Source organism: Lissotriton vulgaris, chromosome 3_1, assembly GCF_964263255.1.
Source record: "Lissotriton vulgaris chromosome 3_1, aLisVul1.2, whole genome shotgun sequence".
Taxonomy (NCBI): domain Eukaryota; kingdom Metazoa; phylum Chordata; class Amphibia; order Caudata; family Salamandridae; genus Lissotriton; species Lissotriton vulgaris.
Window position 1 is genome coordinate 980,114,277 of NC_141689.1, and position 24,570 is coordinate 980,138,846.

The 24,570-nt window shown below is 45.5% G+C and overlaps 1 protein-coding gene across 4 annotated transcripts in view; it reads right to left on the reverse strand.

Annotated features, from left to right (window-relative positions):
- VPS13A (vacuolar protein sorting 13 homolog A) overlaps positions 1-24,570 on the reverse strand; it is a 2,146,181-nt gene that overhangs the window by 1,295,231 nt on the left and 826,380 nt on the right. For all 4 annotated transcript variants that reach the window (XM_086961343.1, XM_086961342.1, XM_086961345.1 and 1 more), the window contains one exon: positions 9,904-10,085. In XM_086961343.1, the coding sequence (XP_086817469.1) occupies positions 9,904-10,085 (182 nt within the window). The remainder of the gene's footprint in view (positions 1-9,903; positions 10,086-24,570) is intronic.

Here is a 24,570-nt window from a genome sequence, read left to right on the forward strand (position 1 = left end):
ATTACTTAAGATGATCTCATGAGGCTAACATATGCACTTTGCATTTCGGTTAATTATATTAGATTTTTGGGCTCGGTTTTACCCTAAATTCTAAGCCTAGGTTCCTAGATAAATAAGAATGAAACCCTCTATAGACATATACATTGGTATGTTTTGCACACTATAAGATGGCCGCCGCTCAAATTATCTATTGCGGTCCATCCATGACGCCCATTAAAACTCTAATTAACTCAGGTGTAATCATTTATACCTGAGCCCAGGCTATGTAAGATAGAGGTTTAGACAGCTTATTCAGTTGCTGTCCTACCGTTGATGTGGAAATATTGCTGGTTACCATACCTTTTTAAGGTGAGTGTAGATAGTTAGGCTACTTATTTTAATAAGTTTGTCAACTAGGTTGGTTAACTTTACTTAAGTTAATTTTGGCTTAAATCCTTTTTGACTAAATCTCTTTTAGGATTTACCCTTATTTTGTAAATCCTTTGCTATTCTAAAAGTTCATATACTTGTTGTATTTAGTTAATGGACCAGATAGCAGTTTTCCCAAATTTCCTTATTCTCTATAGAATCCTTTAGAGGTAACTTTGAATTGATATACTGCATATAACTGAAGGAGAATGATAAAATCATGTTCAATGTTGGTACTTAATAGAATATGGGTTATATATTATACATTTAAGGTTGTGTTTTGTTCGAGAATTTCCTATAAGATACTAGGTTCAAGTGTAATCAGTCTGTGACTCTAGTATTGCAAAGAAAAGATGTCATGATTAACTTTGAATGCCTGAATCTGTGAATTTGTGAGCTTTTATAGATGACCTAAATTAGAATTGTTAAATAACCAGTATACTATATATACTCACAATGACTAAAATACATTTTTTCTTTTCTGTTTTTTCTATGAATCATGTTCAGACTACTAAGAGTAAGCACAGCAAAAACAGGTAGTTTTCTAATTTTAGATGTGTCTATTGACTATATGACCTAAAAACTTTTCATCTGAGTTCAATGAGTAATATCATGATACTGATGTTAATATGGCATTTATTTTCAGTGTGAGCAATAAAGCTATCTAACAGACAGGGAATCCTGACTTTGTATGGGTTCTGTCCTCTTGAACACTTCTCGTCAGAACAAAGAGGTAATCATATAGTCTGTTGTAATATATTATGCAGGATTTCATCCAGTGCAAAAGATGTTACTCAGGTATAACAGCAATACAGCCATAAGGGACATTACAGCGTCCCATATCATCTCAAAAATAACCTGGGTTTCATTCATGGTTATCAACAGATTTTTAGTTACAAAACTAGTTGGTTACTTGGATAACAATGTACCATTTAAGGAGAATCAGTTAATAAACTAAAAAGAGTATGCCTTGAAACCAGGCAGATATTTTATGCTCACAAACAATCAGACACTCCAAAGTTTTGTAATAGGTAACAATGGATAGTCCTTTTAGAAAAAAATTGCTACTTAAATGATATCATTTTCGTGATGGACTTCTCTTTTTACTGTTATATAACCTAAAGTGGAAATCGATTCTGTTTTTCTATTTTCTAGAAATTACCTTAATATGCTGTTTTGAGGAAATTTACCATGATGTATTGATGTTTGATTACCATTTTACATTGAAGGTATGCTACTGTTCTATGTTTATTTGTTGTTTTTTCTGTTATGTAATCATGCTTTGTATTGTAACTTTATTAATTTCCTATAAACCTTCTACACAAACAAAAGACTCTTGTGAGCACCATAGTGGAATAAGTGGGGTCCTCTTAAAGAACAGTGCTTCCTTCTGTTGTTTGTTCAATCAATTATTCCTCTTTTTCAGTAAGAAGAAAAGATTTCTTTTGAAATTAATTAATCGGCCAACTTGGGTAAATTAAATGGAGACAACACAATTTTGGGTGTTTTTTGCAGATTTTTAAACCCTAATTCAATTGTGTATGAAAATGGTGTATAGTGTCTAATTATGGCATGTTTTATCTTTAGCCCTGAAGAAGTCTCATTGTAGAGACAAAACGCGTTGGCTGGCTAAGAAGTAAATCCATTTGTGTTCTTGGATTTTTCTTGTGCTGAAATATTATAATAAAGAACCTGAACAAGAAACTCTGCAAGAATTTGGACCTTTTTTTCACAAGATTGTGCATTTCTATATGTACTGTGGACATTTGAGACTATAAAGACAATACTTTCTGGATGGGTGCTGATTTCTTATTATACATTACAATTTCGGGTTTTGCCCTTGAAGAAACAAACGGGGTTGTGTTCCTTGGAATCACAAGCACCATCAATTCGAATTACAAGCCACAGGTGAAAGCAGGTGCAATTTGTTTTACCTCAACCCTTGTTGTCTTTTTACATAAATGACATGGTAAGTACTTTGTGTAGGAAGGTGGATATCGGACTATGGTTACCCCCAACTTTTTGCCTAGCGTTTAGCTGGTTTTCGACTTATTTGGCCTGGGATCCTGCTATTCAGGGCCCCAGGCTATCTGCTCTCTCCTTAAAATGGACTCCATGTACCTTAGGTACATACATAATTGGATATTGGGTCACCTTATCAGCCCCTGTATAGTGTACCTTAGGTACACAGGGCATAGGTGCACCCAAGGCCTACCAGGGGCTGCTGCATGTATTATGCCACCCCTGGCTGGCCATCCACATTGACACAACTGGCTGATCACTCAGCTGGGGCAAGGTCGTGTAATCACTCACTAGACACATAGTTACCTATAAGTCACTCCTATGGCAGGCCTTAACAATCCTGGAGGCAGAGTGCTTGGTTTTATGTGAGGTGAGGCTCTAGCATGTGCTGAGCCTGTCTCCAGCTTTCGGAACCATGTCCTTATAGCTGTTCTTTTATATAGGCATACCATATACTCTTAAGTGCATTATAATCCTTGCGGTTGAATGCTAACTTTGGTTTGGCTTTATCAAAACATGGCGTGTAAGGTGTCATACGCTTTGGAATACTACCCCTTGCCAGTTCTGGCGACGGGGGTAGCATTCCACCCTTCTAGAGGGAGAAGACATGTTGTTCCCACTAAATCCGGTAAAAGTTAACCAGAGCCTCAGCATCACAAAATGGATGCTGCTGCCACAGACACAAGTCTGATCTCCTGCTGCTGGGAGTCCTTCCAGCGAGGGAGGCTTGGACAATAGGTTTCCTGTCTTGGGAGGTGCTAGCACCACCCCAAACAGGCCATAGTGTATTGGGGCAGGGAGGGCTGAATGAAATGAGACACTGCCTGGGGCACACAAGGTGTCCCTTGCATAGCCCGGTTCAAACCAGTTGCTGGGGCACTCCAGCCCCAGCTCTGTCGCGAAACTGGACAAAGGGAAAGGGGTGTAACCACCCCCTTCCCTGGTCCCACCCATAGGAGGGACCTAGCAGGTAATCCAGCCCCTTAGATTAGTATATAGGTAGGAGCTGAGTTTAGAGACTTTAGATTAATCCTGACTGAAACTTGAAACAAAGCTCTGGACTTTCGACCTTCTACTTGAAGATAGAAGACTGAAGAATCTCCTTTGTGGTCAAGGAGTGACCACCCTGCACAAGCAGGCACCATCAAGCGATCAACGGTTTGCTTTGCCGAACGCTCCCGCCGGAGCCCGAGCACAGAGCCTGACAAGACCCGGACTTCCAGACTTCCTTCAGCCCGATCCACAGCCACAGCAAAGCTGAGACCCGTGGAGGCGAAGCGAGACGTGGGACCGGCCATCTTGGAAAGCCAGCAAATTGCTTTCCGTGAAACTTCTGAGGCACCCTCGAAGTTGTGCATTGGGGATTGAGAAACCCCAGCCCCGAGCACCAACTCCACGAGTTCTGTGCGGGGCCCTTCTGCATTTTCCTGCTCGACGCGTCTGTCCAGTCACTTGCCCGTTGGCTAGTGGCCTCTGTGACGACAAAATCTTGAATCTACACTGCTGGTCTGGTCTCTGAAGACGGCTGTAAGGCCAGAAACCGGTCCTGGGAAGCTTGATTCCGGTCCAGGGAAGACATGGCTTGGCAGTTCGGGCTGGACTGTTCCCATGAGGCACAGGGTCAGACTGGTTTGCTTATGGCCATGTCTGAACTGTGGTGGCGGAGTGAGCTAAAGAACGGTGATGGATTAAACCCAGATCAGTTGACTTGGGGTGAGTGTTTGTATTGTCAACGCTCCGTCCATCATCCCCTTTGGTTTTTCTTTGCTCCAGACTGGCCCCTGCTTCCCTGAAAAGGAGAAGCCCATCAGACCTTGCTGGTCTGATCCAGAAGCCATCTTCGATTCCTGCGTGGGTTGCCTTAGCCAAGGCTTGTTGACTCCAATCCGGAAGCCAACACCGGCGACAGCGGGATCCTTCGTGGGACAGTCCGTGCCTAGCTCCTGGTCGTCGTCGACACCTCCTGGTCCACATGGCTGCAGAGACAAGCTTCACGACATCACCTGATTGCTTCGCGACATCGCCTGGTTCCTTCCTGGTCACTGGCTAGTGACCCAGACTCTGTCCCCTCTGCTTTCAGGTACTCTTCATCCTCGATACGCCCTTGGATCCAACCGGACACCTCTCTCCTGGTCACCTACAGCCTCTTTCTTTAAGGCTCCATAGGATTCAGCGACGAAACCCGACACACACTGACACCTATGCACCCGATTCCTGTGGGTGAGGCAACGTGAGTACTCCGGTGCTCCTGTGGGTATTAACTATCCTAGTGTCTAACTTTCAAGTAGCTTTATCCTAGTCCATCCGGAAGTGCCCTAAAAGAACTAGTTTCCTATTCTATCGTTCCGATTCTAACTCTATGGTAACTTGTGTGTGTGTAAAGACACTGCACACGCCTCCCGTGGGCCTCCTACTTCCTATACTTTGGTAGTACAGTGTAGCCCCAGCGATTGACTAGGTCTATCCTTTGTTCGTCACGTGGTTCTTATACCACTATTTTAGTATATGGTTTGACGTGCCCCATGGGTGCTACTGTATATTGTGCAACTTATTGTATGATAATTAAGTATCTTGTTATGTGCTTGTTCCTCTGACCTCATAAAGAGTTCAGAGGGGTTGTGTTAGAAATAAATACATATATATTTTATATATAACCTGTGTGGTGTCCTTTCATTTGGTATTAAAGGGGTTACATATGGTAAAACAGCTGCTTCACATGCCCTCTTGAGTTTAGACCAAGACTGCTTTGTCCATGCTACCCCTAGGATAGCTGGTCTATAAGGTTGACTTTACAACCATCACCATAAGGGTTGTTTGGACTGATACAAGGTGCCCACTAGAATAGTGGACATCACATAACAGGCCAACTTCTCACAACCTACCTGTATGCCCAGATAGCGAAAATGGTCGCTTTCCCAGCTGAACTCAACCTCACGGAGGTCCAACATGGAGCTCCCAATGGACATATAACCGACTTCCAGCGGTTAACGTGCAAACCTGAGGCTGATCCAAAATAGGCTAGTATATCCAGGAGCACTGGAATTGCCCCTTTTTGCTGGCGAATATACAGAAGCGAATCATCTGCATATAATGAAAGTACATGGGCATGACCATCAATGGTGATACCCCACTGATTTATGTCTAGTCACAGCTGAATCTCCAGGGCGAAAAGAAGCAGAGATAAGTGGCACTCCTGTCGCACTCCCATCTCGATGGATAGGGCCTCTGATATTAGACCTCCATTTCGTACAGATATAGAAGTATTTGATGAGCATGAATATGAAACTGATGTAATCCTTCAGTGTGACACCAAACATATTATCACTTCCATTTCACAGCATACGTTTTGTTGGTTAAAATAGCTCTGGCTTGCGTCAAGATATCTTTAAAGTCATGCAGAATGTTAATCTTTACAAATTTATGGTGCTCAGGAGCCCGTCACCAACTTGAGAGGCTGAGGGTTGGGGTGAAGTATCTTACCCTAGTACCTGAACATAGAATCAATCTTAAAAACAGCAGAATGGGTGTTTCCTGAACTAGTTGTAGCAGATCTGAAAACCAGTACAGTCTCGGCCAAGTGAGGGCTATGAGCATCAGCCTGCAGGGTTCTCTTTTCATTATGGTGATTACTTTTGGCGGGTGGTGAAGCAGTGGAAAGGCATAGGCAGACATCCTGTATCATCCAACAGAAAGAGCATGTCACCATTATTTTGGTTGTGAGTGTGTGCTTGCATAAGAGAGGCATTTCTTGTCGCTCTATTTTGCAAAGATGTCTATTTTTGGCTTCCCTGCGATCTGGAATATTACTTGCAGGCTACTGTCTCTCAACTCCTGCTTGTGACAATCCTGTAGTGATCTGCTGAGATATTCTACTTGATTGTTTTGTTGTGTCTGCGAGATGTTCTGCCGGAAGGGCTATCTTGTTGGAAATTGCTCAGAATTCAAGAACATGCCCCACCTAATTTGCTTATATAAAGCATTATGGTGGAATTGTTGATTCTGACTGGTACTTTTGAGTTATAGATTTGTGGGAGGACGGATTGTAGTTCTACCCTGACTGCTCTGAGCTCCAGCACATTTATATGTAAATGTTTCTCCTGTAGCGTTCACAGTTCTGTGGCCGACAGCTCTTGGAAGTAAGCTCCCCATCCTTTCATTTAGCCATGAGATGAGCACAAGTTGACACTGTTGCTGAAGGAATGGTCTATGACAGCCACCATGGGATTGCTTATTTAATTTTCGTAGTCACAGCTAGCCTGTCCCTGAAGAAGCCAGATATTTGGGTCCATTGTCTGTCTAACTTCTCTTGTATGGGTCTCATGTGCAGCCTGCAGAATAGTATTAACACTACGCAAGAGGACATTATTCCTAGTAGTCTTTGTAGGAAGCATATGTTTTTTTGGCAGTCTTGTTAAAGCCGTTTGACTTTCAACTGATGGGAAGGTCCTGGTTTCTGCAGAGTGTTTTATTACTCCTAAAAAGTTCATCTGATTTGAGAGAAGAAGAGTAATCTTGTTTTTGCTGTCTGGCAGATATCCAAAACAGGGACTCAGCGAGCTTACCCAGTGGTTGCCACTTTGGCTCTGGTAGAGGGAGCCCGCAAGCTGTCAGGGGGTTACTTCCCAGCCAATGCATAGCAGATTTTAATGGCGAGCACAATCCATCTGGAGACTGTATATATCTGCACTGCTGAGCTCTTTTTGGCACCAGTGAACCCAACTAAAAGCTGATTGCCTACCTGGTATTCCTTGGTGTGAACTATATAGAATGACTCTTTTCGGGTCCAAGCAATGGAGTTTTGCCTTTTCCCTTCTCCTTAGAGGGATGAGGCTGGGCGAAGAAGGTCTGCAGCATGATGGACTGGCCGACGCCAAAGGGTGTCAGCACCTTTTGCAAAAAGGAAGCACATGTTCTTAGAGTCACTTTGTCTGGAAAGAAGCTGGTGCACGGAGGATGGACAAAAAGAGCTTGCTGATCCTCCAGGCCGGTGTGATGGCTACCAAGATTGTCTTGATTGTGAAAAGACAGAGAGTGCAGCTGTGCAATGGTACTAAAGGGCAACACATGCCAAAAGTTAAAAGCATATTGAGGTCCTTTGCGGTATAACAAAAGGTGTGGAGGGGGGGGTGGGCTGGAGGTGACATATGCTGGAGGCCTTTTACGAAATGTGTCACAGCCAGTAACTTGAACAGGGATGGCTGATCAGCAACCTCAAAAAAGAAGAGATGGCTGAAAGATACCTTTTAACTGTGCCCAGACCAAGGCCTGACCAGGCTAATGACAAAACTATCAACACTTTGAACAAGGGTGCACATGCTCATCAATGCACCAAGTCACTAACTTTCCCCAATGGCAGGGGTGCACGGTCTTTGTTGATGGCCGCCTGGCTGCCAAGAAGACTTTGCAGACTTCATGAGGGAGATCGAAGACATTCAGCTGTCGTAGCTCAATCTCCACGGAGCATGTGCAGGTTCAGGTGTAGAACCCGATCTAGTTGCTGTGACAGAACATACTCCCGAAGGGACAATGTGAACAGAAGAACGAAACTCATTCTCAAGAGCTTGGGATACCATACTCTTTGTGCCCAGTCTGGGGCCACAAGGATGATATGGGCCTCGTATGCTTGCTGAAGTTTTTTTAGAACTCGGGGTAGGAGTGTTTTCGGTGGAAAGGCGTCAAGGAGCCCTGCGCTCCACTGGGACGAAATAAGTCTCCGAGAGATAGTCACCTTGGAAAATCCAATGCACAGAAGTGCTGACTTTGCAAGTTCTTGGTGATAGCCACGGTTCTCCTCCTATCCCGGAGGAGACCTCGTGCCACCTGAGGGTGAAGTCGTAATTCGTGATCCGCAAGGCATTGGTGACTGAGCTTGTCCACTCTGGCATTCAGAATCCCGCAAGGCTCTGCACAAACAGGAAAATGACCTGATGTTCCAGCCACATTCAGTGGCACAGGGTCCAAGACCCCATCCTGCCCTGCTCGTTGCAGTCCATCATGGTGGTCTGTGAACACCTGAATCTGCTTTCCCATTGATGGAAAGAAGGAAGGCGAATACATTCTCAACTCTGAAAGGCTGATGTGGAGCAGAGATTCCACTAGAGCCCAAAGTCCTCGGATCTCCACCTCTTATGGCCTCCCCAGCCCAGGAGTGACTCATCTTTCACTGCAGTGAAATCTGGCTGGGGAAGGGCGAGGAGTCTGTCACTGACCCAATAACAGTCAGTCAGCCACCACTGCAGGACTTTTGCAGATTCCTCTGATAACTGGACTAGGTTGGAGAGATTCCCATGGTGCTGTGCCTACGGGGCCTACGAATCGTACTAGCGAGTGTGCATATGCCAGCAGGCATGTTGAACCAGCAGAAAAAGAAGGCAATGAGACCCAGCAGCCTAAGAGTCAGTCTTACTGAAATCCAGGATAATGGCTGAAACATCCAAATCCTAGCCTGAATATCCTAGACTCGCAGCTCCGGTGGCGGGGTACGGAATTACATTGCATTGCATGGCTACGATAAAAGGGAGCATCTGAAAGGGTGTGACTTTGGCACACTGATAGTGAACTCGAGTGAATGCAGATGTCTTCCGTAGTCTAGAGGTTGGTGACTACCTCCTGGGTTAAGCTCGGTTTTAACAGCCAGTCATCAAGGTAGGGGTAAGACTGGAATCCTGACCTCTGCAGATGGGCTGCAACCACCACAATCATTGTCATGAACACTTGAGGGGGACTGGTAAGGCCAAAAGGGAGCGCAGCATACAGAAAGTAATTGTGAATCACCGTGAACTGCAGGTTATAGCAGTGGGCCGGCAGGATAGGCATATGAATATAGGCATCCTACAAGTCCAATGCTACTCCCCTTTCTCGAGGGTCAAGGACAGACAAAATCTGAGCCAACATGAGCATTTTGAATTTTCCCCCTTTTCAGGAAGTAGTTGAGAGGGTGTAGGTCTAGTATACGGCGGAGGCCTCCATCCTTTTTCAGCATGAAAGTAGCAGGAATAGAAATCATGACATACTTTTGATGTCGGCACCCTCTTGATGGCTCCTTTGGTGAAAAGAGCCTTTACCTTCTAACATAGCAGGGAGAGGTGGTCCTCCGTCATTCAGTCTGAGGATGGTGGCCTGGGTGGCAGGTTTCTGTGACTGGAAGGTTGCAATACCGACTAACAATTTGGAGCACCCAGTTGTCTGGGCTCTATTGCATGTGAAAGAAAAACTGTCAAGAAAGTTCCCGAGATATCCTCCAGATGATCCTTGACCAATCATGTACCTCAACACAGTTAGAGAGGAGATTCCCACATCAAAATCAATTGCTTAACAAAACAAATAAGTGAATACATTTGAAAACAAAATAAGTGTGCATTTTTTTATCTGAGAAAACTTGTAGAAGTATCAAATGTTATTTACAAGGACAAATAGAGAGCATGAAAATCAAAGTAAAGAATATATTTTATCAATTGTCAGAAAAAAAAATACCTTGGAGTTGCCTTCTGGATATCTTTTCGTTTGTCATCTAGTGTGCAGTTTGTTAACTTGACTGATGCATTCATGGACCCATCAGATAACATTTTGACAGCAGTAACAATCAAGCCCAATCTGAATTCAGCAAGTTTTGAAAATTCGGCTCTTTGATCAACTTTCTGGTCAGAGATCTGGACCTGTCATCAACAATGTATTAAAAAAATATGTTACAAAATCTCTGCACTAGGAACACACTAATCTACATCTTACATTATAAACATTACTTACACAACACATATACGGTTACAAAATAAAACATACCAGAAAATTAAACAAAATATAAAACAGTTTACCTTCTATTAGTAGCATTTCTTTGAAATGTCCTTCAATTTTACTGTTTTTATCAGTGAAACTTGCAGCTTAAGAAAATCAACAGTTAAGATGCATATGTGCTGCACTTGCAATCATTTCTGCCTTATGCATTATTGATATAAATAATTACCGACAATGGCAGGTTCTTTTCTAATTAGCATTTCAAGATACAATGGCATTGTAGTGAACACACAACTAAATGAACACGTTTCTTACCTTCGGTAATGCATTATCTGTTACAGACTCGATCTAGCTGTAGATTTCTTACCTTTAAATTTCCCATGCACCAGGCTGGATCAAGAAACTTTTGCTGAGCAATACCCATTGTGCGCATCGTCGGGTGGATCCATTTAGCTATGAGTGACGTCGATGGTGTCGTTAGAATCGGTTATAACGAGGCACCACCCAGGCATGCAGATGTTAGTACTTTTCGGTTTTTCCCTTCCAGAAGAGCAGAGCAACGAACTAACTGACGTAGTCGTGTGCAAAACTAGGGCCCTGAACAACAAGTTACTTACCTTCGGTAACGATGTATCTGTAAGAGACATAGGTTAGTTATAGAATCCTTACATTAGAATTACCCTCAGGCATCCGACTGGATACGGCAAATTTTTTCTTAGTACCGCTGCGCGTTGGTAGGTGGCGTTGGTAGACTCCGCGTCCGTCGTCGGCGTCGTGGACGCCGGGATGATGTTGCGGTGTCTACTTAGATGCCGCCCCAGCGTGCTGATGTCAGTTCTAACACAACTTTCATGCCAGAAGCACAGAACCAAGGAAGACACTGACCACAGGTGCACCATAACTAGGGCCCTGTAAGAGAGTCCCTATCCATAGAAGTCAGTTTGCAGAGCAGGGAGGAAGGGGGATAAGTCAGCTATAACTAACCTATGTCTCTTACAGATACATCGTTATCGAAGGTAAGTAACTTGTTCATCTGAAAGAGACAGTTAGTTATATATTCTATACCTTAGACTAGAAACCCCAGCAATACCTTGCCTGGAGGAGGGACTGCGACCTAGGTTCACACCAGAAAGTTCTGAAGGACAGAATGGGAAAAATATCCGTCTCTCCAAACCTGGCTGTCGAGGGAGTAATGTCTGTTGAATGTGTGCAAGGATGCCCAAGTTGGCACCTGGCAGATGTCAAAGAGTGGGACTCCAAGTGCCAATGCAGTAGTAGCTGCCATTGCTCTAGTGGAATGAGCACTCCGACCTACTGGAGGTTCCTTTTTTGCTAAAGCATAACAGATTTTGATACACAGGCTAACCTATCGGGAGATGGTGCTCTTTTGGGCAGCCCAACCTTTCTGGGCACCTGCATAGCCAAAGAAGAGTTGATCATCCACCCGGAAATCTTTTGTGCAATCAAGAAGAAGGGCAGTGCACATTTTGGGTCCAGACGGTGGAGTCTCTCTCCCTTCTTGGAAGGGTGCTGAGGTGGTAAAAAGGTGGGCAAAGTGATTGTTTGTCCTTTGTGAAATGGTGTAACCACTTTCGGAAGGAATGAGGGTCTTGTTCTAAGCACCACTTTGTCCGTATGCACAGAGAAGAAAGGGGGCTTAGAGGCTAGTGCCTGACGCTCGCTCACCCTACGAGCAGAGGTGATGGCAACAAGGAAAGCAGTTTTTAAAGAAAGAAGACTCAGATGACAGGAGTGAAGAGGCTCGAAAGGAGTTCACATTGGATAAGTTAAAACAAGATTCAAGTCCCACTGGGGCATTATGAAAGGAGATGGAGGAGAGAGATGAATAATGCCTTAAAAAAAGGGGACTTGAATAAATACAGCTGATCAGTTAGACGAAGGAAAGCAGAAATAGCGGCAAGATATCCATTATGAGTGCCCAGAGCAGAGCCCTGCTGGGCCAAGTAAAGGATGAACAAGAAAACCTCAGAAAGAGGGGCACAAAGGGAATCCACATCCTTTGCTGTGCACCATGCCATAAACGTATTCCATCTACACCAATTTAGTAGAGGGACGCATGGATGCCAAGATGACATTACAAACTTTGGGCGGAAAGTCAAACCTTGTCAACTATCACCGCTCAATCTCCACGCTAGGAGGTGGAGGCTGGGCAGGTTCGGGTGGAGGACCGTCCCCTATTGCTGCAACAGGAGATCCTCCCGAAGGGGCAGTCTGATCGGAGAATCGATGGCCATGCTCGAGAATTCGAGGTACCAGACGCTTCGTGCCCAGTCCGGAGCCACAAGAATGACTTGAGCCCAGTCATGCTTGATTTTCTTCAGCATTCGGGGCAAAAGTGGTACACGGGGAAAGTGGTACAGGGGGAAAGGCGTACAGGAGGCAGCAGTTCCACTCGTGACGAAAAGCGTCACTGAGCGAGTACTGGCTTGGAAACTCCAACGCGCAAAACTGCGGACATTACGCTTTCACTTCGGTGGCAAACAGATCTAACCAAGGCTCTCCCCACGGCTGAAATAGAACTTGCACCACCTCAGAGTGAAGATGCCATTCATGATCTACCAGGCACCGATGGCTAAGTTCAACCTCCCTGGCATTCAGAGAACCTGCCAGTTCTTGAACCAACAGGGTTATGCCCTGCTGTACCAGCCACATCCAGAGACGAAGAGCCTCTCAACAAAGAGTCCACTACCCCACCCCACCCTGCTTGTTGCAGAACCACATGGCAATGGTGTTGTCTGTGAACACCTGCACTAACTTCCTCTTAACAGAGGGAAGGGATACTTTGAATGCCAACTGAATCGCTCGCAAATGTAATACATTTATGTGGCCCCCGTCTCCACCTCTCCCAGGTGGCCACCTCATCCCAGAAGTGACATCTGTCACAATTGTGAGATCTGGTTGGGGAAGGGAGAGAAGTCTGCAGTTGACCTAATCGTGGTTCGTTAACCACCACTGCAGATCTTTCGCAGTTCCTTCCGAGATCTGAACCACGTTGGTGAGATTTCCCCAATGCTGTGCCTACTGGAACTTCAAGTCCCACTGAAGAGCCCGCATACGCCATCTGTTGTGTCTTACCAGCAGGATACCGGAGGCCATGAGGACCAACAGCATCAAAGTCAGTCTCACCGAAATCCAGGGTAGAGGCTGAAATGTCAGAACCATAGCCTGAATAACCTGGACTCGCTGCTTGGGAGGATAAGCCCAAAACTGCACTGTGTCCAGAATAGCTCAGATGAAATGGAGCGCCTGAGAAGCAGTCAGGTGTGACTTTGGCACGTTTATAGAGAACCCCAGTGAATGCAGGTGGTTTGCCATAGTCTGCAGGTGGGAGATTGCCTAGGGCGAGGACGCCTTCAACAGCCAGTCGTCGAGGTAGGGGAAGACTGACAACCCTAACCTGCTCAGATGAGCTGCAACCAAAGCCATCACCTTGGTGAACACCCTAGGGGCACTGGTAAGGCCGAAGGAGAGCACAATAAACTGAAAGTGCTGATGGCCTACCTTGAACCGCTGGAAACGCCTGTGGCCCGGCAGGATGCAAATGGGGAAATACGTGTCCTGCAGGTCCAACGCTGCCCCTCCAGCCTTCTTGGTCTAGGGCAGACTAGACCTGAGCCAGAGTGAGCATTTTGAATTTCTCCTTTTTGAGGAAGAAATTGACAAACCGAAGAAACAAAATGGGCCGTAGCCCCTTGTTCCTCTTCGGAATCAGAAAGTAGAGGGGAAAACAACCACTGTCTACTTCTGAAACTGGGACCCTTTCTATAGCTCCCTTGACCAAGAGAGCTGTACCTTCCTTGTGGAGCAACTTTAAATGATCCTCCGTCAGCCGTTCCTGATTTGGCAGAAAAGGAGGAGGAAAAGAAAGAAAAGGTAGAGAATATCCCTTCTGAACTATCTTCAAGTCCCACTTGTCTGATGTTATGGATCTCCACTGGGGGAAATAATAATGAATTCTACCACCAAGTGGAGTATTGTGGTCCTGCAGAATCAGCCTAGGACTGCTTGGAGGCTACAGATGTTGTGGTCAGTGTGGTTGATGACTTCTGGCCTCCATTCCAAGATTGGAATGCACTGCGTCCACGTCCCGCACGCCTTGGAGAACTTGAACGGGACGGTGGCTGGGGTAGGGCTGACACGGCTGGAAACCCCTTCCGTTGCCACAAAAGGAAGACTGGCCACGGGGGGTGGAGAAGAGGCCCAAGGATCTGGCCATAGCTCGAGAGTCCTTGAACCTCACCAGGGCCAAGTCTGCCTTTTCCCCAAAAAGGTAGGTTCCATCAAAGGGCATGTCCATCAAATTGGCTTGGACATCACCTGAAGAGCTACAATAACACAACAATGCCCCTGCGCTATACACGTATATGAAACATTACAGAAATGATATATATAGCAAATGAGCATCAGTTGGTATACATCCACACGTTTGGAAATACTTTTTGAGAATCAATAAGTCCAGGTTCAGGTACAAAAGTTCCGAAAAAGAAAGAGAAATGTTCTGTCCTTGATGTTAAATCATTGGTTTATTGTTCCTTTGTTAATGCCAACATTGCCAAGGCATTAACAAAGGAACAATAAACCAATGATTTAACATCAAGGACAGAACATTTCTCTTTCTTTTTCGGAACTTTTGTACCTGAACCTGGACTTATTGATTCTCAAAAAGTATTTCCAAACGTGTGGATGTATACCAACTGATGCTCATTTGCTATATATATCATTTCTGTAATGTTTCATATACGTGTATAGCGCAGGGGCATTGTTGTGTTATTGTAACTTGTGTGGATCCTCCTGGTCCATCTTAGGGCGGTTCAGTGAGATTACCGCCCGCCCTTTTGCCTTTACCTACCACTTTAAAGTGCTCTCTACCGTGCGGATACACTGGTGCGCGCCCCTTTTCCCTGGATCAATTGAAAAATCTCCTTGTTGCTTACATATACTGTACTACAGGGAAGGCTGCCCCCCGCTAATACAACCTTATTTCTCCTTAAGATAAACAACTCTCTGACAAATCACCTCTCTCTGCACACCCACACGTCCTCTATCACCAACATGGATAGAGACAAGATAGCGACGGACCTCTTTGAGAATCTTGCTAAAGGTGTACCTACCTATACGGCCACGGCCAACGCTGGTCCCCCCAGAACAGAGGGCCTTAAAGACAAATTCAAAAAACTAGAAAAGCTTAAAAAACTAGAAAATTCCCGATGGTGGGATGCTAGAACCTTAAAACAATATATGCGAGTCAAACAGATTCCTAGAGGCTTGCGCTCCAACATCTTCCCCACTTATGATGATCTTGACATAGACCTCCTAAAAAAATGGGAAGATTCTGTAACCAATAACTCGTTCTGCCTAATGGATATCCTGATAGAAAGCGCAGATCGCAAATCCAACCAACTACTAGGAGAGATTGCCACACTAGAACAAGAGATCAAGGATCTCAACCTACCAGAACCCACATGTAAAAACTACACTATTCTAGACGACGTCCTACTTAAACACCAGGAAGAAATTAAAACTAGAAAAGCCAGGCAAATTAAGAGAGACGACGCAGACTACCGCAACGGTAGAATCTTTACCTATGACCGCAAGTATGATGCGATGATCCATCCTGACAACTCTAAAAAATCTGGAGATAATATATCTGCCCCCAGCTCTGTTTCATCTAGTAACACATCTTTGAACAGTGCAGGGACAAGTGCACCCGACCAAGAACTGGGTGGCCCTCCAGATGACATTAATCTCCCTTTTTTAGTGGAAGTAAAACGTATCCGCAAAGGGAGCAGGACTCAACCCCAAAGGGTCATACAAAATCAAAAACCCATAGAGGTAGTAGAGGAGGCAAACGAAGATTATCGCAGAAAACTAAGATCAGGGACGATGAGGAAATAGACAGCGCGAACAATGATGTACAAGTAATAAACCTGTCATCTTTCTCCCTATCCCCTGACATGAACAAACTTCTCTCAAAAGGTCTTAACTTTAATCCTTACTCAACAGGAGACATCTGCCAAACTAAGATTGATCTCTTCAAATTTGTCCGCAATCTTAAAATAAAAAAACATTTTGCCGGTAAGACTAGCACCAACAAAAATGTTTCGAATATTCCTGATTGTGTATTGCATGATGAACTTACAATAAAAGATGTACAAGCCACTCATCTACTGTTGTCTATCACTGAACGAGAAGATAGCCCCATAGAAATGGAGCAACTTTTACAGGACCTCAACATAGACACAGAACTTGGGACTGTGAGTGGTCTCAAAAGCAAATCCACCTGGATACCCACCTTACTGGGTGGGAACAACATTGACAACTTTCACAAACGGGTTCTGGAAGACCTGAACAAAATTAACACTAGCAAACTGAACGAGACATTTACCTTCAAGGACAATTTAACCAAAGGAGAACGTTATGCACTTAAAACACTCACACAAACTCCCACCATTGTTATTCGTGAGGCAGACAAAGGAGGAAATATCGTGGTTATGAACACTGAAGACTATAATAACGAAATATTAGGCCAATTAGCAGATCCCACTTGCTATGAACCACTTGCCCATAACCCCATTGGTCCACTAACTGTGACCATCAATGACCACTTACGCAAATGGAAAGAGGAAGGTCTACTAAATGATGACGAATTTCTCTACCTAAAAGTTAATACACCCACGTACCCTTGGCTATATACTCTCCCAAAAATCCACAAGGATCTTCTTTTCCCACCAGGCAGACCTATCGTCTCTGGAATAGGGGGGCCTACTGAAAGACTGGCGGAATATGTGGACGTGTTTCTAGGTCCACTAGTCAGAAATCTTCCCTCCTATATTCAGGACTCGAAACACATTTTGAGCCTGTTGAGTGACCTGGAATGGCAACCCAACACTACCCTAGTAACCATGGATGTCGTAGCACTCTACACCAGTATTAACCCAACCTTAGGTCTTAAAGAAATTACCCGTGTGCTATCGAATAGACCGGCGTCCTTATGGGCACATACTCAAATGCTGATTTCCATGATGACATTGATCCTTGAAAACAACTACTTTATTTTCCACAAACAATGGTTCCAACAGAAACGTGGAGTAGCCATGGGCTCTAAATTCTCTCCCTCTTTCGCCAACCTTTTCATGGGTGCATTTGAAGCTGAACACATTTGGGGCACCCATGGAAGTATGTACACAGATTCTATTCTGTTTTGGGGACGTTACATAGACGACTGCATTTTGTTGTGGACAGGGACAGACGACCTACTACAACAATTTGCCAATCACCTCAATCGAAACAACTGGGAGCTTAGTTTTACCATGAAATCTAGCAAAACCAACATAGAATTCTTAGATCTGGAACTCTATGTTAAGAACAACAAATTAGAAAGCAAACTCTACAGGAAACCCACTTCCTGCAACGCCATACTCCGTGCAGACAGTTTCCATCCTCCTCATCAGATCAAGGCAATACCTTACGGAGAATTTCTGCGTGCCAGACGCAATTGCAGTGATGACACAGATCTTGAAACAACGGTCAAGGATATGGAGTCTAGATTTCTGAAACGTGGCTATCAAAAAACCACACTATCGTCTGCAAAAAAGAGACTCGCAAAAGCAAAGAGACCAGATATTCTCAAAATGACCAACCCCAAACAGACTAAAGACTCAACTATTAGAATGATCACTGAGTTCAATGGTATACACAATTTAGTCAGAAAGAGTATCACCAAACATTGGGATCTACTTAAAGAAGACGTGGTACTGAGAGAACTGATCCCAGTCACTCCGCAAATCACTTTTCGCAAAGGGAGAACGTTGAGAAACAGACTAAGCCCTACTGTCCCCCAGGCGGACATGGCCCCCAACTGGCTCACACAACGCAGCAAGGGGTTTTTTAAATGTGGTTTCTGCACAATGTGCAAATGGGCGAAACACAAAACCAAACATTTCCAAGGACCCAAACTGGAAAACTATGACATCAGAGTCAACATCAATTGTACCACAAAATATGTGATCTACATAATAGAATGTCGATGTGGTAAGAAATATGTAGGAAGCACCATCAGGATGCTAAAAGACAGAATGTCGGAACACATGAGAGCTATTCAGAAACAAGATCCAAGATATCCAGTAGCCCTTCATGTAGCTAAATGTCAGGACAACACTGAAGACTTTTGTGTGTCTTTCTATGGAATAGAAACAGTGCCCGCCCATATCAGAGGTGGTAACCGTGAACTAACTCTAAGACGGAAAGAAGCAACCTGGATTATGCGTCTCCGGAGTATCGAATTCGGGCTTAACTATGATCCCGAGTTGCAATACTTCCTGGGCTAACAGACTCTTATTGTATTTCCCTTGACCTATGTTTTTCTCCCTCTGTAATCTGAATGAGTAGCGAAACCCATCCAACGATATTAATCCATAGACACAATATAAACAGTTCTCTCTGTATCAAATTCTGCATTACTAGCGAAATCCATCTGACAACACCGATTCATATTGTATAACAATAGGCACACTTTGCCCCACTAAACAGTGTCCATTTTCGACACATCAGCCCCATAAAAAAGAATTTAACAAAATAAAGCTGTTCAAACTCACTACAGCTCAATCTCTGTTCATAACCCCCTTACTCAGATGTTAATGTTCACATATCAAGAATTGTCACTTATGGCTCCTCAACATTTGAATAAAACAAAATGTTGAAACACTGCCACCACTTAGCTCTTCTCGCATTTATATGCGTTGAGCTTCCCCAGTATTAACGCTGCCTGCATTACTACCCACTTCTCTCCACACGTATCTAAAGTAATTTACAGTAACTCTTCTTTTCTGGGACGGTGTTTGTTCCCCTCCGGATCAGATACACACGCTCTAGTCTACTTTCTGAAAGACGGACTGCCGGCATATAGCCGGCGAGCACTTCCCGTCACGTGACCGTCATCGTTAAACGGCACCGGGAACCTCTAGAGGGAGTCCAGCACTGAGAAGGTAAGCCAGCTCTCCCCCGCTTCAAGAGGATCTCACACCCTAGCGTCCGACTGTAATAGAATGCTTCTCGGGTCGCACCCGCTTTCACACAATCCTTCCCTTTCAGGTGCACCCGCCTTTCAAGGATTTCGAGTCTCAAACCGAGACACCCCGTACTCTATCATCAACTCCTCCCGGGTTTTGACATACACCTAACCGATCAAGGTACAAGTGTACATGTAGATATTACGAGTGCTTTTGTCTTCTTTTTCTCGCCATGTGGGTAACAATCAAAGATTAATCAAAGCTTGTTCCCACCCAGATCCCTTTCACGCAGGCAGCGTGCTACAAACCCCGATTCACTAGAATCCACTCACAGGAATTTTTTGTCCGTACACGGACTTGCCAGATTAATCTGACATTTATTGTCATACTTTCCTCACTAAGGTAAGCGTGACTTACTGGTCCAAGTGTTTTTCAGAATAAACTGTATTTTGGAGCCTGATAGAAACAACGAGGTTTTTATAAAAATATACCAATGTCTAATGAATATTATTTCCTCTTTCGTCCTCCCTTGTAACCCTTTAGACATATCCAATCTCCTCACTAATGCTAGACATTTGCTGCCCTTTTCACGCAACATGTAGGTCTTTTTTTCTAAAACTTACCATACACATAATGCATTTTCATCTTAGCTCTCATAATATAGCGCGCAGCAATATTAACGATAAATCACAATGTTCCTTAAAACACGCCAGCCAGACCACCTACTTATCTAACCTGTAACTTCATAGTGAAGCAACTATGAGGCAATACTCCATTAGGATAGCATATGATATACGTCCGACTAGGATTTCATACAGAGGAATATGTGTTTGGCCTTAAATGTAACCTAGAGTTTATGCGCATATATACCGATGTCACATGGGATTACCGCCCTTTCAACCACAGCCACATTCTTTTCACTACACCAATACACTCTCTCTACGGCAAATGTTTAGATTCACTACACTTCACCTACCAAATATTCGTAGTCCAGTGTTCAGCCACACAATTGCACCAAAAAGCAATAAAGGATATTATAGACATGTCACTATAGATTCACTTAAACCACACGCACACCTTATTACTCACAAAATTTACTCTGCAATTGAAGATGTCACGATTACACTCAGTCACCATAAGCATGTCCACTTTTCCACTTTGGCTAGTCACCAACTTTCGACATTAACAATAAGTACCTCTTGCAAATGCACCTTTTTATGTCTTTCGTCCAGCCCTGAAGATTCGCAGTATGTTCCCTGCGATGAAACACGTGTTAAAGGCATTAACAAAGGAACAATAAACCAATGATTTAACATCAAGGACAGAACATTTCTCTTTCTTTTTCGGAACTTTTGTACCTGAACCTGGACTTATTGATTCTCAAAAAGTATTTCCAAACGTGTGGATGTATACCAACTGATGCTCATTTGCTATATATATCATTTCTGTAATGTTTCATATACGTGTATAGCGCAGGGGCATTGTTGTGTTATTGTAACTTGTGTGGATCCTCCTGGTCCATCTTAGGGCGGTTCAGTGAGATTACCGCCCGCCCTTTTGCCTTTACCTACCACTTTAAAGTGCTCTCTACCGTGCGGATACACTGGTGCGCGCCCCTTTTCCCTGGATCAATTGAAAAATCTCCTTGTTGCTTACATCACCTGAAGAGCTAGTTCTTTGAAGCCATGCGTGGTGCCTCAAGGGCACTGTCGTTGAAATAAATCTGCCAAGCGAATCAGTTGTATCTAGGCCACACCGTATGGTGAATTTTGCTGCATCCTTCGCATCCTTGATAGCCTGGGAGAGCACAGTCCGGGCCTCTTCCGGGACTTGTGGCGGCACTTGCACAACCGTCTCCCAAAGGGAATGGGAGAAAGGGCCCAAAAAGCACAAGGTATTCACCAACCGCAATGCCAGTCTGGAGGAAGAAAAAAACTTCTTCCTGAATGAATCCAGCCACTTGGATACCCTACCCAGAGGGGTGGAAGGGAATGCGCCTTGAGACTTAGAGGCTTCCACCACCAAACTCTCTGGGTGGGGTATTGGTTGAGGAATTTTGGGTCACCCGGAGCTGGGCGATGGTGGCGTGCCATCGTCCGATTCACAGAAGCCCCTGTGCTAGTTTTGGACAATGCTCCTAGAAGGACGTCTGGAAGTGCCTCATTAAATAGCAAAAGGGGTTCGGAAGTGGAAGCCCCAGGTTGACACAACTCAGTCAGGAGATTAAGTCCTGACCTGCCCCAAGGGCAGCTCCAGTCCAAGGTCCTCGGCTGCCCTCTACTCTTAACCACCATGGCATAGGATGCTCCCTCCTCCGTAGCCAATGTTGGTGGAGAGAGCATGCCAGTATCTGGAGAAATATCCAGTCCACTGGCCTGCACAAGTTCCCCCTACCAGTCCAAATTCTCCTGAGACACTTCCTGGGTTTCAAGAGGGTCCCCAGACCCCTCTCAATCCTCTCCTGGGCCTAGCACATCCACAAAGTGCTCAGGAGGCAAAAGAGAACCTCTGGGTTATGTCAATGTCGAAATCGGCGTTGATCAACGCTGTTTCAGCTCCTTGTCATCGGGGATGAGGATGGGGCTTGCGCCACCGATGGGTATCTGTGACTTCGCAGGCACCGACTTCGGATTCGATGCCAGGGAAAGGCGAGATGGCACGTTTGGCATCAAACCGGATCTGGGATAAGATCCCAGGGGCCCCACCCATGCTAAGGCCGGAGCCGACGGCGTAGAACCCATTGAGGCCCATTCTGCCCCGCAGGGTCCGAAGTCTCATCAGCGGGTGCAAGGAAGTAGGTTTCTGCTGCACTAACCCCCCCACTTTTTGCCTGATAACTGATGTACTGTACCTTGGTGTGACCTGGGTACCTGCCAAACAGGTACCCAGGGCCAGTGTTTCTTCCCTAAAACTGTACTAAATTCTAAACCCAATTGGCATCTCTGGCCGTATGTCAGCCCCTGGTAAATGGTACCCTAGGTACCCAGGGCATTGTGACCAGAGAATACCCCTAAGGCCTGCAGCACATATTGTGCCACCCTTAGGGGCCCTGTACCCGGACACCCACACACTGCCTTTGCAGGCTGAGTGCCCTGGTGCAGAACTAAGCAAAGAGTCGACATAGCACACATCCCTGTGTGCCATGCCCACAAACACACTGCCTTGGCATACATCAGTCATCCCTCTAACTGGGTGCACTATGCCAGTGGTGTGGACACAGGTGCCAGAGCCCTGTGGCCCTACAGTACCCAGGGCCATTCCTGGGCACTGTAAGTGCAGTGATCCCATTAAGAGTATATGGTGCTGGGAGGTTGTCATTACGAACTCCACAGCACCATGATGGCTACACTGAAGACTGAGAAGTTTGATATCAAACTTCTCTGCACATTAAACCCACACTGATGCCAGTGTGGGATTTAATGGCAAATGAACTACAAAGGGCAACTTAGAGTTGCCCCCTAAACCTAACCTACAGTCCACGTCTTGTCTGAGAGGGTGCCTAGGCTGCCACACAGCAGACATGTTGCTGGACCCCTGGGTAGAGAGCCATTCGCTCTCCTGGGCCTGCAACAATGCACATCCTGGGCGAGGTGCTAGGTCTCCTCCCCTAGGATGGGCAGGGGCAGCTTCAAAGGCATGCCGCCTTTGTTAGCTTCTCCAGGCGCAACTGGCCCCCACCAGTTCTAACCCCCACTATGGCGGGAAGACTGGCGTCAAACCCCAAAGAAGGAAAGGGGGTGTGCCAGCCTCTGCCAACCAGGTGAAGCACATCTCTGGCTCTCACCATATTTAAGGATGGGGAGCCCTGCCTAATCAGAGATAGGCTCCGGCCCCCCTCCCACAGGAGAGGAGCAGGATAGGGGGTGTACTCATCCCAGGACAGGGACCCATTGGTCCCTGCCCTCACCCTACCTGTAACACCCCTAAAGTTGGTATTTAGGGGCACCCGAACCTTCCTTCTTCATATCCCAATTTGAAATAAGCAAGAGGGTCAAGAAACCAGAAGACCTGCTGTGCAGCTGCTAACAAGAGGACGACACCAACTGACTTGGCCCCAGCCCTACCAGCCTGTTGATCCTTGAACCTGCTCCTGCGACACTCCAGCACCTTCAGTGGTCAGCAACCTCACAAACCCGAGAGGTCCTGACTGCCTTGAGACTCTACCAAGACTGGGACTCCCACGAGCAGTGGTTCTGCTAAAAAAGCAACACCCTTGGTGCTAGCCAGGAACCGCAAATCCAGCACACTCTGCACCCGCAGAGCCAGGCCCGTGCCTGAGTGGACAAAGGCCCTCAGGACGTCCCCCCGGCGATTGTGACCTGAAATCCAGTGCCCAAGGACTCTCCTCGATGAACCAGACGACGCCTGCAGCCTCACAACCAGGGACCCCTCCAACCGCGACCAGCAGAGGGTAAGATTTCCCGACGTCAAAAGACACCCCTGCACCCAGCGCTCCACGGCCCCCTGGCCCAACCCTGGGGTGCCTACCTACCCTCCAAGATCCCAACTTATCCCTCGAAGTGTTGGTCGCTCCTGAATCTCTGTCCCCGAGCCTGCAGCCTTTGTTCATCTTAAAAGTTCTCCATTGAATAACACTGAGCGCCCTACAGCTCAAAAGCACCCAGCACCCAACGGCCCGAATGCCCCTGCCAGTGCAACCTTGGTCCTAATCTAATTCCCCATTTACCCTGAGCAAGTTACCAGGAGCCCAGCTCTCATAGCCACGTGGCCTGCTTGCCAGCAGTCACCAACCGAAGGCCCCCTGCCTCTCATAGGATAACAGTGGGCCTAACTATCTCTGCAACCGGCTGCCCCTGTGCTGCTGAGGGTGAACCAACTATACCTACCTGACCCCGGGCGACCCATGAGTCTATGCCCAGAACCTTAACTCTACCAGTTGAGTACTTACCCAAAAGCTGATAATTCACTTTTCTTCCATAGGGTAACATTGACTGGTTTCATCTTGGAAATTCCTGTGTGGGGTTTTGAAACTTTAAAATATTCATCTAAAATCAGCTGAACAACGAATTCCTATGTACTCACCTGTTATCAGGAGAGAACCCAGTGCAGCATCTTTTAGCCCAGCACTGACCCTGAAAAGTAATTTTAACCGTACTTACCAGTAACTTGAATTTCCTTCCATAGCAATCCATTGTCTGGTTTTCACCAGAAAAGTTTTTAAGTGTCGATTTTCAAAAACTACAAATATTTTTTAAAAATCGCCTGTATAACTTGAACGCTTTCTTTCAATTGTTTACAGGAGATGCACCAGTGCTGGATCCAGGATCTAACACTGAGTAAGACAAAGTAACGAGAACATTACTTACCTGCTAAGTGAATTTCCTCCCATAGGATAACATTGTTGATTCTATGTGAAAAA